Below are 15,963 nucleotides of genomic sequence, written 5' to 3' on the forward strand. Positions count from 1 at the left end.
CTGGGTGAGCTGATCCTGGATCAGGTTAGGTTAGGTGATGTCCCTCTCTGGTTACAGTTAGTGACCATCGTGCTGGGTGAGCTGATCCTGGATCAGGTTAGGTGATGTCCCTCTCTGGTTACAGTTAGTGACCATCGTGCTGGGTGAGCTGATCCTGGATCAGGTTAGGTGATGTCCCTCTCTGGTTACAGTTAGTGACCATCGTGCTGGGTGAGCTGATCCTGGATCAGGTTAGGTGATGTTCCTCTCTGGTTACAGTTAGTAACCATCGTGCTGGGTGAGCTGATCCTGGATCAGGTGTGAGCTCACCTCTGTGATGATAGGCATGCCCATGTGGGCCATGTTGGAGATGATGTCACTGTCCTCAGCTGGGATCCTGGCATGCTGGAGGAGTTTAAACAGGTTTTCCTCTGACACACCTGACACACACACATGCACACACACACATGCAACACACACATTCAATACATGCATGCAACACATATGGACATACAATACATACAGTGGATATATGCACGTGCACAATAACATACAGTCCCATGCGTCAAACATCAAACATCAAAGAAAACCAAGGATAACAGGGTGGCTGTCTCAGCGTTCTTGAGGAAGAGGAGGATGAATATGTGATTTCATAGGATAACAGGGTGGCTGTCTCACCGTTCTTCAGGAAGATGTAGAGGAGGCTGAATATGTGATTTCATAGGATAACAGGGTGGCTGTCTCACCGTTCTTCAGGAAGATGTAGAGGAGGCTGAATATGTGATTTCATAGGATAACAGGGTGGCTGTCTCACCGTTCTTCAGGAAGATGTAGAGGAGGATGAATATGTGATTTCATAGGATAACAGGGTGGCTGTCTCACCGTTCTTCAGGAAGATGTAGAGGAGGATGATGCGGATCTTGTCGAACACACTGACACTGGCGTCCAGCAGCACGGGCACGATGGTCCTCATGGGGTCCTTGATCTTCTCCTGCTCAGCATCTGTCCCCATGGCCAGGTCCTGGAGAAGCAGGTCCGTTACCTAGTTAGTCACTTAACACTAGCACAGCCATGGAGGAAATGCCACTAATTCCCACCAGGAACGGGTCAGATGACCCGACAGCTTATATGAGAAATATGAGAAAAATAAACAGTGTAAACTATATAATTACCTCTGAATATAAAAATGTGAGGTTTAGCACAATGAAATGTAGGTTTGAGTGACATAAAAAAAAAAAAAAAAAAAATATATATATATATATATATATATTATAATAATAATAATTATTATTATTTTTTGGATTGAAGAGCCACACATTGACGGGCAAAGAGCCACATTGGCCACCCCTGCGCTAGACGCTCGCAAAGTGCTGTGACTTTCGTCTGTTCCAATATGTGGAATAACGTTCTAATTACATTTTCCTGAAGTCATTTTGAAATTTCAGAAACCGTGCCAGATAAAATGGGTACTTTTACGAAAAGTCATTGAGTGACAGAGCTGGAGCTCGACCGAGTGACGAGGACACATTTATTGAAAATGCCTAGGGGTCATTTGACCCCTTGTCGGCTGTGCTAGTGTTAACCCTTTCACTACCACACTACCAAAGGGTTAACCCTTTCACCGCGACAATACAGAAGGTTAACCCTTTCACCGCTACACGACAAAAGGGTTAACCCTTTCACTGTGACAATAGGATAGGAGTACACATAGGAGTCTGTTGTATAGGGATTTTACACATAGGAGTCTGTTGTAAAGGGGTTTTACACATAGGAGTCTGTTGTAAAGGGGTTTTACACATAGGAGTCTGTTGTAAAGGGGTTTTAAACATAGGAGTCTGTTGTAAAGGGGTTTTACACATAGGAGTCTTTTGTAAAGGGGTTTTACACATAGGAGTATGGTGTAAAGGGGTTTTACACATAGGAGTCTGTTGCAAAGGGGTTTTACACATAGGAGTCTGTTGTAAAGGGGTTTTACACATAGGAGTCTGGTGTAAAGGGGTTTTACACATAGGAGTCTGTTGTAAAGTGGTTTCCTACACAGAGGAGTCTGTTGTAAAGGGGCTTCCTGGTAATCGTACCTGTTCTACACGGCAGAGCTTGTCCACAGTGCCCTGGTAGCGGTTCATACAGTCCTCAGCCAGGTGGAGGTGGGTAGAGTACTGAGGACAACAAGGAGAGATACTGCTGAGTAGTGGAATTATTTCAACAGTACTCCGCTGTACGTATGTGGAGAATAGCCGTAACCAGGCCTTCATGGTGTATGATTATGGAACTGGAGATGATTGTTATTGGTGCATTGACAAATCCGAAAGCTGTCTACAACATTTTTAACAGGTGATGAAAAAGTCAACAAATAATTAACAAACTGTATTAGACATTTGTTAATGATGAATAGTCTTCACTTTAAATTAGGGCACGCAATAGCATCTGCAAATGATTTATAGATGTTATATGAATGTCTAACAAATAATTTGTTAAACATGAAAAGACAAGTCTGGTAATTGCTTAGTGTCTATTCATAAAAGCCAAATCGTTCATAACAGGTGAGTAAAAAGTCCACAAATAATAAACAAACTATTAGACATTTGTTAATGATGAATAGTCTTCACTTTAGATTAGGGCACACAATAACATCTGCAAATGATTCATAGATATTTTAAGAATGTTTTACAAATCATTTGTTGAACATGTACAAATAAATGGAGGTATAGTCGTTTTTTCATATCCATTTTTTAAAGCATCTACAAATGTGTTACTACACATTAAATAACATTATTTAATGATGAACAAATCAGGTACAAACAATGTTGATAATGGGTTATAAATAATCTGTAAATGTTATACAAATATAGTTATAGATGATTTAATAATAATTTAAGAATGTATATAAATGGTTTGTTCATGATTAGTTCATTATCTACAAATACCTTATACATGTCCTATAAAGTGTTACCGGAATGTCTTACCTTGCTGAGCTCTTTCTGATACTGGGGCATCTTCTTGAGCATCTGAGACAGTTCTTTCATGGTGGTCTGCAAAGAACAGAGAACAGCAGGTCATGTCCAGTCAGAGGCTGCTTTGGCTCTTTTGCCCGTGCAAATGTACATTTAGTCATAAAACAATGTCTAAGCTTTCTTAACCCTTTCACTACCACACTACAGGTTAACCCTTTCACTACCACACTACAAACGGTTAACCCATTTCACTAACCATTAACCGTCTAGTGTGGTAGTGAAAGGTTAACCTTCTGTAGTGTGGTTGTGAAAGGGTTAACCCTTTGTCATGTGGCAGTGAAAGGGTTAACCTTCTGTCTTGTCACAGTGAAAGGGTTAACCATTTGGTAGTGTGCAGGGCTTGACATTAACTTTTTGAGCCAGATATTTTACTTGTCCGAAAGCTAAACTTATTTGTCCGAAATGTACTTGTGAAAATAAAGGCCTATTAAAAGATTTATAAAACCGACAAGAGATTGGGACACTCATTATGATTTAATAACTTAAAACACAGTGTGTGTGTGCATTTGTGTGTGTGGGGTATATACTGTATGATCAGTCCTCCAGCTCATCTTCACTCCCCATCAGCACCAGCTCATCTTCCTCATCTCCACTCTCTCTTGATGACCAGGGGTTAAACCCTGGTCTACGCCTATAGTTGTATAGTTGTTATTACGGTATAGTTGTTATTGCCATAAATAACACCATTCAAATAAATAATTGTATTTTTATTTGAAATAATTTCTTTTAACAATAGGCACATTAGCGGCACGGTGGTGTAGTGGTTAACACTGTCGCCTCACAGCAAGAAGGTCCAGGGTTCGATTCCCGCTTGGGGACCAGGTTTCCATGATGCCAGGTACCCAGGTGGGGTATCTCCCGGGCTTTTCTGTGTGGAGTTTGCATGTTCTCCCCGTGCTCGCAAGGGTCCCCCCCCCCCCCCTTATAAGAGAAACCCAATGGAAAAACATGCACAACAACAGATCGCTAACGCTGTCGCGTCCATGACGAAGACGGGCAGGAGCACTTGGATGGTCCCCGGGCGTGGCCCACACCACAACCCTCGTCTGCTCCCGGCTGCCCTTGGGGGGAAGGACGACGGGATGTGTTAAGCGCAGAGGAGTTATTATTATTATTATTATTATTATTATTATTATTATTATTATTATTATTATTATTATTATTATTGATTAGATCAACAGGTAACAACAAAACAACCAACTTTTATTAAACATTCTATTAAACATTGTGATATTTTCGCGGGGGTCTCGTGCCACTGTCAGTGTCAACTAAGCGAGCACTCAGAGAAGACGCTCGCCATTTGTCCGGGACAAGTAATATTGACGTACAGAGATTGAGAGTTTCCAGTGTGACACTGTGAGACAGGCACTTTCTGATCAGATGGAATAACGTTACTATTCGTTTGGGGAATATATATATATATATATATATATATATATATATATATATATATATATTTTTTTTATACTTGTCCAGTCGGACAAGTTCAATTGTATTATGCTTGTCCGACAATTTTTTTTTTACTTGTCCCGGACAATAGGTGTTGTGAAGGGCCAGATTAAACTGAGAATCTACCTTTATTGTTTGATATACTTTGTATATTATTTATATATATACACGGAATATCCCTTTACCTGCGTTCAAACCAGAGTAATATTCGCTCTCCTATTGGACAGCGCCCCCAGGCGCCAGCGCGCAAGCCCCCAACGGCAGGTTCAAAGACAAGTTCAGGCATGTCAGAACATGCCCGGAGTCAGCGTATTGATACCAGACAAAGACTGCGGTTTGGGACTAGATATTCCCAAGTATACGCCCAAGTATAAATACAGCGCAAGGTGCGCACACCGTGCCTCGTTCAGTACCTTACCCACCTTCACCACGAGTCAACGTGCAGTGAAGTGAGCAACCTTGCGTCTAACAGAGCATTGAGAACCACGTGCGAATAGAATAGTAAAACTGTCAGAGTTTAATGAAGTAACGTCGAGTTCGACCTAATCTAATGTGAAGTAAATAGTCGTTCATTTATTGTATATCGTGCGGCCACAGTTCGTTCGTGTGTAGCATTACCCAGCGGTTCGTCGTGTCTTTAGCTAGTGTACTTAGCCAGGGTGTGTGGCCTAAATACGTCGCCCACACTCGAGGAGTCCTAGGCGGAGAACCGTTGGACATGTACACAGGAGAATCGGCGTCGACGATTGCAGAACCATTACTGGTTGGATTATATTGATTCGGAACGTGGTACCCGGAGAAGAGCATCGTTGATTTCCACTGTCGTTTGGGATTGTGGGATAAAATCTATTTATATATGTCCATAGATACATGTATTCATGTCTTCCTATTCTGTGGCCAAACTGAGGTGTCACAATCTATTATTTACCGGAAGGGTCAGTGCAGCTGTTGGTAAAAAGCCACACAGCCCCAAGAACTGATGAGGTGACGGTTTTGGCTGACCACTGAAAGGGAGCATTGTCAGGATCTAGAATAATGTATAATACCTATGAATCAATCCATTTATCTATTGTAAGAACCATAAGATATCTACAAATGTGTGTACCATTAAAATGTGTTATTATGATATGGTATTAAAACAGGCCTATGTGTCACCATGACCCCAGCTGTCTGAAACTACCAGGAGACAGATGAAATTCTAGACCCTTGTCATTTCAACTGTTTACCTTATATAGACATTGTTTAAAGTCCAGAACCTTTCTTCATGCTAATTTGGAAGAAAGGCACCTCATTCGCTCAGAACACCAACCAGCTGACTATAAAAATGACAATCTGATTCAGACCAGGAGAGTTCTGCTCGGCCTTCACCAAAGCTAAGTTGAGCTCTCCACTCTCAGCTGTTTGTGTAAATACTCTGTAATATTGAATATTCACTCTGTAATAAATATTTGATTGCTAACACCCTCTCCTCATCTTTCAAGGTCAATAAAAGAATATGCCTTATCAGATGGTGACCCTGACGTGATTGACCTTGACGTTAAGGACGGACGAAAGGCAACTGGCGAACACTCGTAGAAACGGATCCATATAAAAACGGTGAGCCAGAGCCTGTTTAAACTCAAAATCTGCATAGATTAACTATTGTACATTATAATCTACGAGTGTTGGTCAGAGGCCCTGTCCGTGGGGTGATTTCTATAATTGGCTTAAGCAAAATGGACATATCAGCAAAGGAGTGAATAGACAATATTACAACCCCGGGTTTTCTTATTTTCTATTTTTAAGTCCTGTCGAAGGCCTGCAGCAGTACAATTAAGAAATCTCTCCAGAGGTCTATAGGAAAAGACCATAGTGTAACCCGGTAACCCAAGACCTCACGGAGGCCTGGCTCTATACAGGGACTAGAACCCTGGTAGGAGGAGACCATAGTCAGTGTAAACCATAGTGTAAACCGGTAACCCAAAGACCCTCAGGGCCTGGCTGTAATACAGGGACTTGAATCCTGCCAGAGTTATTAGTAGACGAAAAATAGGATTGCTGTTCTGGAATGCGTTGGAATTACGAGCAGATTACGAGCGAGCGATTGATCTGCCTCGCTTAGTCCTGTATTAGTCTCTAAATTGCGTCAGCCAACAATCCTAGTCTGCAAAATAAGCTTAGTTCGATTAAAAAGGTTAGTGATAATCTTGATAATCTTAACTGCATGACTTGTAAACAGAGAGTAATTGGGTAGGTATTATTATATGTTCTGATGGTGTGAGCAATGGCTCAGAAGCAGTGGTTTTTAAACCTAACAGTGTCTATGCCTTGAAAACTCATGGAGTTCTCAAGATCAGGTTACATTGCAGTGATTAGGGAAGGGTGGGTTAAAAGACAAATCTCAACAAGAAAGACTGGATGAAATAGACATTCTTGATGTATTTGATTCTATCAAATATTAATAGAATTGAAGTCAAAAGCATTCAGAGGTTTCAAGATTTACACAGGGGAAAGGGGGGAATAGCATATAGGCTTGACTGGCGAATTGGCATAAGTTGGCATAAGTTGTTGTCTTTCCTAACAAGCAAACACACACACACACACACACACACACACACACACACACACACACACACACACACACACACACACACACACACACACACACACACACACACACACACACACACACACACACACACACACACACACACACACACACACACACACACACACACACACACACACACACACAGGGCATTATTGCCCTTAGCGCCTATAGTGCAAACGGATTACATATAGGAACACACATCTATAGCATGACAGTGAGATTCATGTATGAGTCTGGAATACATGGTGGGGGAATGCATGGTGGGTGTGAATAAATGTTGTTGGGTGTGAATAAATGTGGAATTTGTTTTTTGTCTAGCCTATGTTTGAATAGAAGATCCCGGGAACAATTAGTCGTGAATAAATGTCAAAAAGCTCCTTAGTTAATTGAATAGCCACTAATCACACCTTGTTTTATTAGTTATTTTGAGCATGGCTCAGTGCAGTAAGTCAGTGTGTATACACTGTAAGCATGAAAAGCAGTTATTTGCGCCACAAGTAATACGATCTCATAACAGGGAGTATCAGATGTCACTCACCTCAGACACCTCACACCTCCCCTGTATTCTTCAAAATCACCCTTTCACAATCGGTGTAAGCAATGTTAATATGGACTTCTGTTATGTGTGAGTCAATGATCACACCCGGGTTGTACCAAAACGTACATACATGTCCAAAACACTCGCTTGTTAAGAGTCCACACAACTGTTCGCTTGCGTATATACAACAACAACATAACTTCCGGTGCCCGTCGTAACTTTTCACGCTGTCACACTTTATTCTTCAAACGTACTTCCACTCTGACACAAGGCAGCCAAACCAGAGTTTAGCCTTGCTAAATTGAGCACACAGCAAGCTTCCGGTTTAACAAAGTAAAAGTCCCATAGATCATTACACCGTATAACTAAAACATTGGAAATCTAAGTTCCTTTATAAAATTATAATTAGGAAACTAAATTGGATCCTTTACAGTCTGTAAATAACATTGGTCCCATCACTCAAAACATTTATTTCCGTCGTTTTCCAATCGCCCCCCTCGCAACAGGAGGTGGTGGTGGGGGCTAGATCCATTATTGTGTTTTGGTTGTATTTGTGGACGTCAGACGCAGCTGTCGTCAGGCCACAGCGCCTCTAGCTAAAACAGAAGTCACATTTTGCTTTTTATTTTTTAAACTATATTTAATCGCGTCTGGAGGATGGGGTGTTCTGCCGCAGCGTCGGCCCCCCCCGTGCCAAACAAGCAGGCTAACTGCGCCAATATATGATACGTGGAAACATAATCAGAGTGGACCATTCGCGCGAATATCATCCGAGTTTAAGAGAGGGGATTGGGGTCCGGCTAACCAGAATAACACACACTAACAACTGCCTCTCGCAACTACAATTAAGAATTTATTTAGCCTTTTAAATGTTAAATAACCTCCTCTTCCGCGGTACTACGATAAGCGATGTGTGGCTAAATCTTTCATTATCAAGAACTTCCTAGAAATCTGTGACAGATGCGCACCGAAATACTGCATGTGTGGATTTTAGAATGCCCTGAATGTAACCAGCGTGCAAGTGTGTGAAGTGAATGGGTCGGTCACGTGTGAGGAGCAAGTTGTGGTTTCTAAAGAGAAGGACAATCATCTCTCCTAACCAAATGGATGAAACCTTATTATTATTTATATAACAAAATAATTGCTCTTTTCAGGTCATACTGGACAAAATAAAGAACTGAAATAATATGAATACCTTTTCTGTATTAGAATCCAGCTTTAGAATATATATTTGTGTCCAATGTAATATGAATGGTAAATTATTATATCATAAGCATCTTATGTCACCATAAATCAAGCCAAACCATATGTTTTAGGAATAAAATTGTTTAAAGTTATTTCAACACTGCAATCAAAATGTCAATTTGAATACATTTATGGTCCCACCATTAGATTGATTGATTGATTGATTGAAAACTTTATTAACAGATTGCAGAATGGGTACAGTACAGTACAGCTCAATACATACAATTGTTAAGGGGATGCAGACCAGAGAAAGACTTTCGTCTTGTTTACATCAGGGTCCCCCAGATTAGATTAGATTATACTTTATTGTCATTATATATGCATACAAAATTCTGACTCAAACTTAAGGTGCAGTAATAAAATCACACAAAATAGGACATTAGTCATGCTGTGCTGAATAAACTCAATAACCCTTAGTTAATTTAATAGACTTTTAAGGCTGTTTGTTTATCACTTATCACAATAAAATACATGTACTTTACGGTAAAATGCTTGCCCCGGAGAGAGTGCTTTTTACAGTATAGAAAACAGTGAATAGAAAAGGAATGCCGTAAATCCTCTAATAGTGGAGAGGACGGGCCTCTTTGATAAATGCAGACAAAATAAATATAGGCCGGCTTCCAATACAAGGTTGCATGATCATGCCGTGATACAGAATGAGATAAACTCTTGGAAAATTCAGGTTAAGCACTGTCTCTCTCTATCGTTCCCACTACACTCTGACCACATTAACGGGTTTCCCTACTCTCCAACTTCAGTGTGTGAATTACATTAATCAATATTTAAATAATGTTAGTCTAAATAAATGAAATTAAGGCCTGCCTCTTATATAGGCCTCTAAAGGCCTGGTGCTCTTTGCAGCTGAGGTAAATACAAGACCTGTCCAATATTAGAGAAGATACGGTATACTATACAATACAAAATACAATCTGAAGTATGACTTAAAATCTAAATACAGTGAGGTACAATTATGCAGACAATACAAAACTTTAAGGTAAGGTGCAAATGGGTTATGAATATAGTACAAATCTCTTCAATAATAGATAAATAAAATGTAGTGTTAAAGTGCTTAAAGTTAGTGTTAAGGTGAGTGTTTGTTTAAAAGAGGGCCTGGGAAATTAATAGAAGTTTAAAGGACAAAAGATAGACGTGTAGAATAACTACTTCCCAAAAATAATAGATTGTCCAAACGTCAAGTTCCAATACACTATCCTCGCGCCTGTGTGTCTCTCTAGCTCTGAGCAGACAAATAGACGCAAGGCATTCTGGAACTTGTATTCCTACCAACTAATGTGACGATGGACGTAAATAATAGTATCTCTTGGCTTTAATGTAATGTAAATGTGAACAATAATCGATATTAACATATAAAATATAATTCATTAATCATGTAACCTGGCCTATTAAGTTACAACCAATAGAAGCACAACTTTGATGGGTGGATTGAGTGATTGAGTATTGACTGCTGACTGGATGAATGGGGTGTCTGATTGATAAATGGATGAGTGGGTGACAATTGAGTGACAGAAAGTAATTGAGTATATTTTTAGATCAACTGTGAGTAAGTAGTGCATTGCGGATAAGTGATTTACATCATAATTTATATATTGACGGCTGTTGTACTGATTAGATGCTGTCATTCTTTGCATAGTTAAATCTCATTATGAAGTGTTCAACCTGGTTGACACGGAATGACAGCTCTGGGGGACCATTGATAAGAGATGTATTAATATGATGGACTACAATGGAAGTAGTCAGTTGTTGTCCTGCCTCTCTCTCTCTTGCCCTGCATGTTCAAACCATGTCAGGGATGGACGTTATATTGTCAGACAGTACCGCTTTGGTTCAACATTTTCTTTCTACCAAAAAACGAATGTCCTTTCAAGGGAACAATTATCAAGACGTTTTGTCTGGACGAGTCCAAAAATTCAACGCAATGACTACAGTGGAGCTAGGATTTTCTGGTGAAAAGATGGCCGCCGGCAACCAAATTCAAGTTAAAGGGGCGTGTTTAGCCTCTATTCTGGCCGGAAAAGATCCAAACTAACCTACCTGTACTGGTTCATCAAAAACTCTCCTACCTATACTGGCCCATCCTAACTTACCTATACTGGTCCAATTGTTCATAAAACAACAGGGTAAAAGAGGGGTTCTGATTAGGGGGTAAATACTGTAAGTCAACATTAGCATAGGTGTTTGTGTTTAAGGCTGGTTGACAACAGCAGCTGACCAGTGTCCAGGGACCTGGTCTCCTTTAGATTAGACCATTCTGGTAGTCATGGCACGATCGATGTCACTCTCTTTTGGGGAAAAGGTATACTGCAGTTGAATTTAGGTTTTTCATGGATCGGGTAATCAATCAAAAAGTGCATCCTATCATCCTGTCCTATAATTCCATATCTTAAGACTTGGTTCCGATACAAATTAGAAGACAGATAAAATAATTGATATTACCTAATTTTGGCCAAAATTAAGTTATTTTAATTAAAACTGGTATTGCGATGCTTGGAAAGACAATACATTTAAAATAGGATAAAACCACAGGGATAATTTGGAATGAATAAATAGCTTAAGTATCTTTCATTTACTAGGTTTAAATAATAAGGTCATCACGAAAGGGGGGTAAACCCTGAATTACCTTATTGTGCTCTGTTTGTCTGTCTGTTTGTTTCTTTAAGTGAGTCATTAATAAGTGTTTCAATGTGTATCTGTTTTGTTCCTTCTGCTTTTGAAAAATTGAGGAAGCTTGGAAGTAAAGAGTGTGAGGAGAGTATTGTAGGAATATAGAAACCTTTGTAGCACCTTTTTACATTTGTTTATAGGTTCAATTTGATTACATCATTGGAAAAAGAGATGGAATGTAGGAGAGCGATTAGAATAATATTAACAATAATAATTTGACATGGTTGTTCCGTTACCGCGCAGTTTAGATTAAATTCTCGGGTTACTGTTTTCAGTGGGAGTAAATTTAAGGTAAATTTAAAGGGGGGGGGGGGATTCCAGGGACAGATACTAAATTAGATTAATTTAGAAAATTAAGAATATATAGACAGAGAATGCCACAATAGGAGACTTTATGGGAAATAGTTCCTAATTAATGGTGGCTATACTTCACTATATTTACTAGACTTATAGGTTGGTTTAGTACTCAACAAAATAATGAACAAGTTCAGAGGTCAATCCTGAATGGTTCTAGAATATAATCAAATTAGCTGAGGAGCCACTACCTGCCCAGAGGAAAAGGACCAAGAAACGTTTGGTTGCTCCATTGCTAGTGTCATCACACATCTAGAACATTTGGCTCACCGGAGGGAGAAGAATCCGATACATGTTACAGCCACAGCCAGGCTCTCTCCCTCTCTCTCTCCCCTGTCTGGCAGCAGTCTCCACGCCCTTATATGGGCAGCTTCCTGTCCCTCCTTCTCCACGCCATCTACCTGGTCAACCTACACACCTGAGGCTCATCAGATCATCACCGAGGCTGGATATGAGGCCTGTGCCCCTGCCACTCCCCATCCGAGGGAGGCTTCACCACCGTGGATCACACAAACCGCGGACTACTCTTCACTCGTGGACGTCTCCAGCCTGGACACAGCCCGGTGTCACATGGAGCGACCTCCTTGCTATACATTCAGCACGAAGCAGCGGAGAATACATGAAGGGGGAAAATATGTTGTCTCCCGCAGATTGCAGACTTGGGAAAGGAGTATGGTATGAGTAAGAGCGGCCACAACACATGCTAGACTGTGAAAAGAACAATGTTGATCACTTTTGATATAGACAATTCATCACCAGTGACCCTTGGACCCTTCATCACCAGTAACCCTTGGACCCTCAACTACATTGCAGGAGTTACATACAGTATATATGTTATCAACAGCAGAAGACTATACTATAACAAGGAGATCATAGGATTTATTTCATTTATAAAAATGTCTCTGCCCCTGGAATCCGATATAAGGTTTGATATGTTATATGAATTAAACTGACGCAACCAGTTATGATATGAGTTATATACGTTATATTATCAGTACATAGGTAAGCAGATGTAGTCTATTTATGCCTTTTCATTTAAATTTGGAAACAGATATCACTGTTGCATACAAAGGTTTACATCGATTGAAAGTGAGTATGAAAAGTATGAAAGTGAACCAGATGGGAAGTCAATAAAGACTCCGGAACATTTTTCCACCCCAGGCTTGCCCTACTGGTAAAATGAAAGGAATTTTTGAGTGAATGAAAGTTCTCCTCATATTGATTGTCATTGCTATATTTTGATTCACCACGCAAAAGGGGGGTGGTATTTTATTTCAATACATAACTATGAGGGTCCCCGTTTTTCCATTCCCTTTTCCTTGATGATTTATAGAGCCAGTGTTTATTTCCTTCTATTATGGATGTGTTATACAACTGTACTATTGATGCTCTTATTGTGTACTATTGATGCTCTTATTGTTCAGTTTATGCCTTATGTTCTACTGCTTATGCAGTCTCACCCTTTGTGTATTCTGAGGAATACGATCGCTAAGGCCAGTGGGATGGTGAGTAAGAGTTTCCCCTGCAAAAGTAACGACTGGTCGCAGGGGTTTTCGCGCTCATACAAAGGGTTGGAGGTTTTTTTCCATATCATTATGGTTGGTGTTCTGAGAGTTTTGGTCATTTTGTTTTATATCTTTAGGTTGTTCACATCATTAATGATGTGAAAGGGGGGATTGTGGGATAAAATCAATTTATATATGTCCATAGATACATGTATTCATGTCTTCCTATTCTGTGGCCAAACTGAGGTGTCACAATCTATTATTTACCGGAAGGGTCAGTGCAGCTGTTGGTAAAAAGCCACACAGCCCCAAGAACTGATGAGGTGACGGTTTTGGCTGACCACTGAAAGGGAGCATTGTCAGGATCTAGAATAATGTATAATACCTATGAATCAATCCATTTATCTATTGTAAGAACCATAAGATATCTACAAATGTGTGTACCATTAAAATGTGTTATTATGATATGGTATTAAAACAGGCCTATGTGTCACCATGACCCCAGCTGTCTGAAACTACCAGGAGACAGATGAAATTCTAGACCCTTGTCATTTCAACTGTTTACCTTATATAGACATTGTTTAAAGTCCAGAACCTTTCTTCATGCTAATTTGGAAGAAAGGCACCTCATTCGCTCAGAACACCAACCAGCTGACTATAAAAATGACAATCTGATTCAGACCAGGAGAGTTCTGCTCGGCCTTCACCAAAGCTAAGTTGAGCTCTCCACTCTCAGCTGTTTGTGTAAATACTCTGTAATATTGAATATTCACTCTGTAATAAATATTTGATTGCTAACACCCTCTCCTCATCTTTCAAGGTCAATAAAAGAATATGCCTTATCAGGATTCAACCTCGTGAGGATTACAACTCGGGCCGGCCTCGTGGACGGAGGCTGGCTAGCTGTCATCAATGCTATCTAGCATTTGGATTACAATTATTACTTTGCTGCTGATCAAGGGAGTTTACAAGGACCGACTCCTGTACCTTGAGTCTCTTTATTCCTCATTGAATCAGACGGAGTACCCGAACATTCCTCTACCCTCCAGGCCTTACACCCCCGGAGGGAACCCATTGTCTCCAGGCGGTACCAGTGTTGCCCTATCTAGTTGCTATTATACAACGGCATGCAAATGTCTCGATTCTGATTGGCCATTAACACGTCTTTATTGGCAACAATCCACGCTGCTGGCCCAGGACCCGCCCACAACCGACCCACATCACATCACTCCGCCGGATCACAAGAAGGTGGCCAATAATCTTTACAAATGGATATGTTAATGGCGACTAAACGACTAAATATCAAGCGATTCTGTCACAGCGAATGTCTTAGTCGTTTAAACAATGTTGGATGATGTAATTGATGGGTCTTGAATCATTCTGTAACAAAAGAAAAATCGCGGATTGATTGATGGATTAATTTGCGATTTTTTTTTCAATTTCTTTTTCCTTTCGACTGTCAGCGCTCGCTCTAGTCTCCACCCACCGCCACACACCCCCCCCCCCCACACACATACACACACACACACACACACACACACACACACACACGCACACACACACACGCACGCACACGCACGCACACACACACACACTCTGCCTGCAACGCGGGGGATAGTCAGAGAGCTGGGTGCTGCGCTGTTCTAAGTGAGCATGGCCTATTGAGTTGATTGATTGATTGATTGCTAATTTTATTACTGTACGCTTGGTTTCCAACTGGTTAAGTTTAGGCCCTCTACAGTAGGTTTAAAAAAATAAATAAAAGAATAGGGCGAAGAAAACGTTTTTTTCCTATAGGGCAAAGAAGACTTTTTAATTTGTTTTACCTACTTTATATAGAAGCATCTAAGAATGAAGTTCTATGGAAAGTAGGTCTGCATTCCCTTAACAATTGTGTGTATTGAGCCGTACTGTATTGTACCCATTCTGCATCTGGTAATAAAATTTTCAATCAATCATTCCAATAATACACAGTTGGATGTGTTAGTTGGTTGGATGCACTTCAAGCTGCTTCCACATGAGGCAACTTCTCTCAATCATTCCAATAATACACAGTTGGATGTGTTAGTTTGGTTGGATGCACTTCAAGCTGCTTCCACATGGAGGCAACTTGTCTTTTTTGTAGTTGTGGGAACTACTTTTTCTGGCGGATGGTTTTTTCAATAAATCTTCGATTAATGTGTGTTTATTGTATAGAAATAAGGTTGGATGAATCTGGCAGTTGTATAAAAGCTTTACATCACTTGCAGTCGTGATTTGTGACCAATAAACCATGCCTAGGGGGGTCTAACGACCCTCGGCTGCGCCTCGGGCCTAACGACCACCCCTAGGCATGGTTTATTGGTCACAAACCACTCCTGCGCGTGATGTAATGCTTAACTATACGACAGGTGGTGTCAACTTAGACCCATCGTAGGATTCCTGCTATTCTTAGTGACTCATGCTATTGACTGACTTTACGTATATTCTTCGCCATACAAGCGCGACCCTAATTCTCATTCTGTAACCTAATGTTGCCTAATAATAATAAATTACCCTCAAATACTATTTCTTTGTCAATGCCGTGTTCTTGTGGGTGTTCACCATCTATATTTGATGTACTGTCTG

The 15,963-nt window shown here is 40.4% G+C and overlaps 1 protein-coding gene across 1 annotated transcript in view; it reads right to left on the bottom strand.

Moving 5' to 3' along the window:
- Positions 1-15,963, bottom strand: part of stxbp1b (syntaxin binding protein 1b) — a gene marked incomplete at its 5' end in the record, with an annotated part of 98,794 nt that overhangs the window by 5,601 nt on the left and 77,230 nt on the right. Inside the window, 4 exons of the mRNA XM_084308150.1 lie at positions 310-419; positions 862-1,000; positions 2,058-2,138; positions 2,946-3,011. Coding sequence (XP_084164276.1) covers positions 310-419; positions 862-1,000; positions 2,058-2,138; positions 2,946-3,011 — 396 coding nt within the window. The remainder of the gene's footprint in view (positions 1-309; positions 420-861; positions 1,001-2,057; positions 2,139-2,945; positions 3,012-15,963) is intronic.

Source organism: Notolepis coatsorum, assembly GCF_963971535.1.
Source record: "Notolepis coatsorum genome assembly, chromosome: 2".
Taxonomy (NCBI): domain Eukaryota; kingdom Metazoa; phylum Chordata; class Actinopteri; order Aulopiformes; family Paralepididae; genus Notolepis; species Notolepis coatsorum.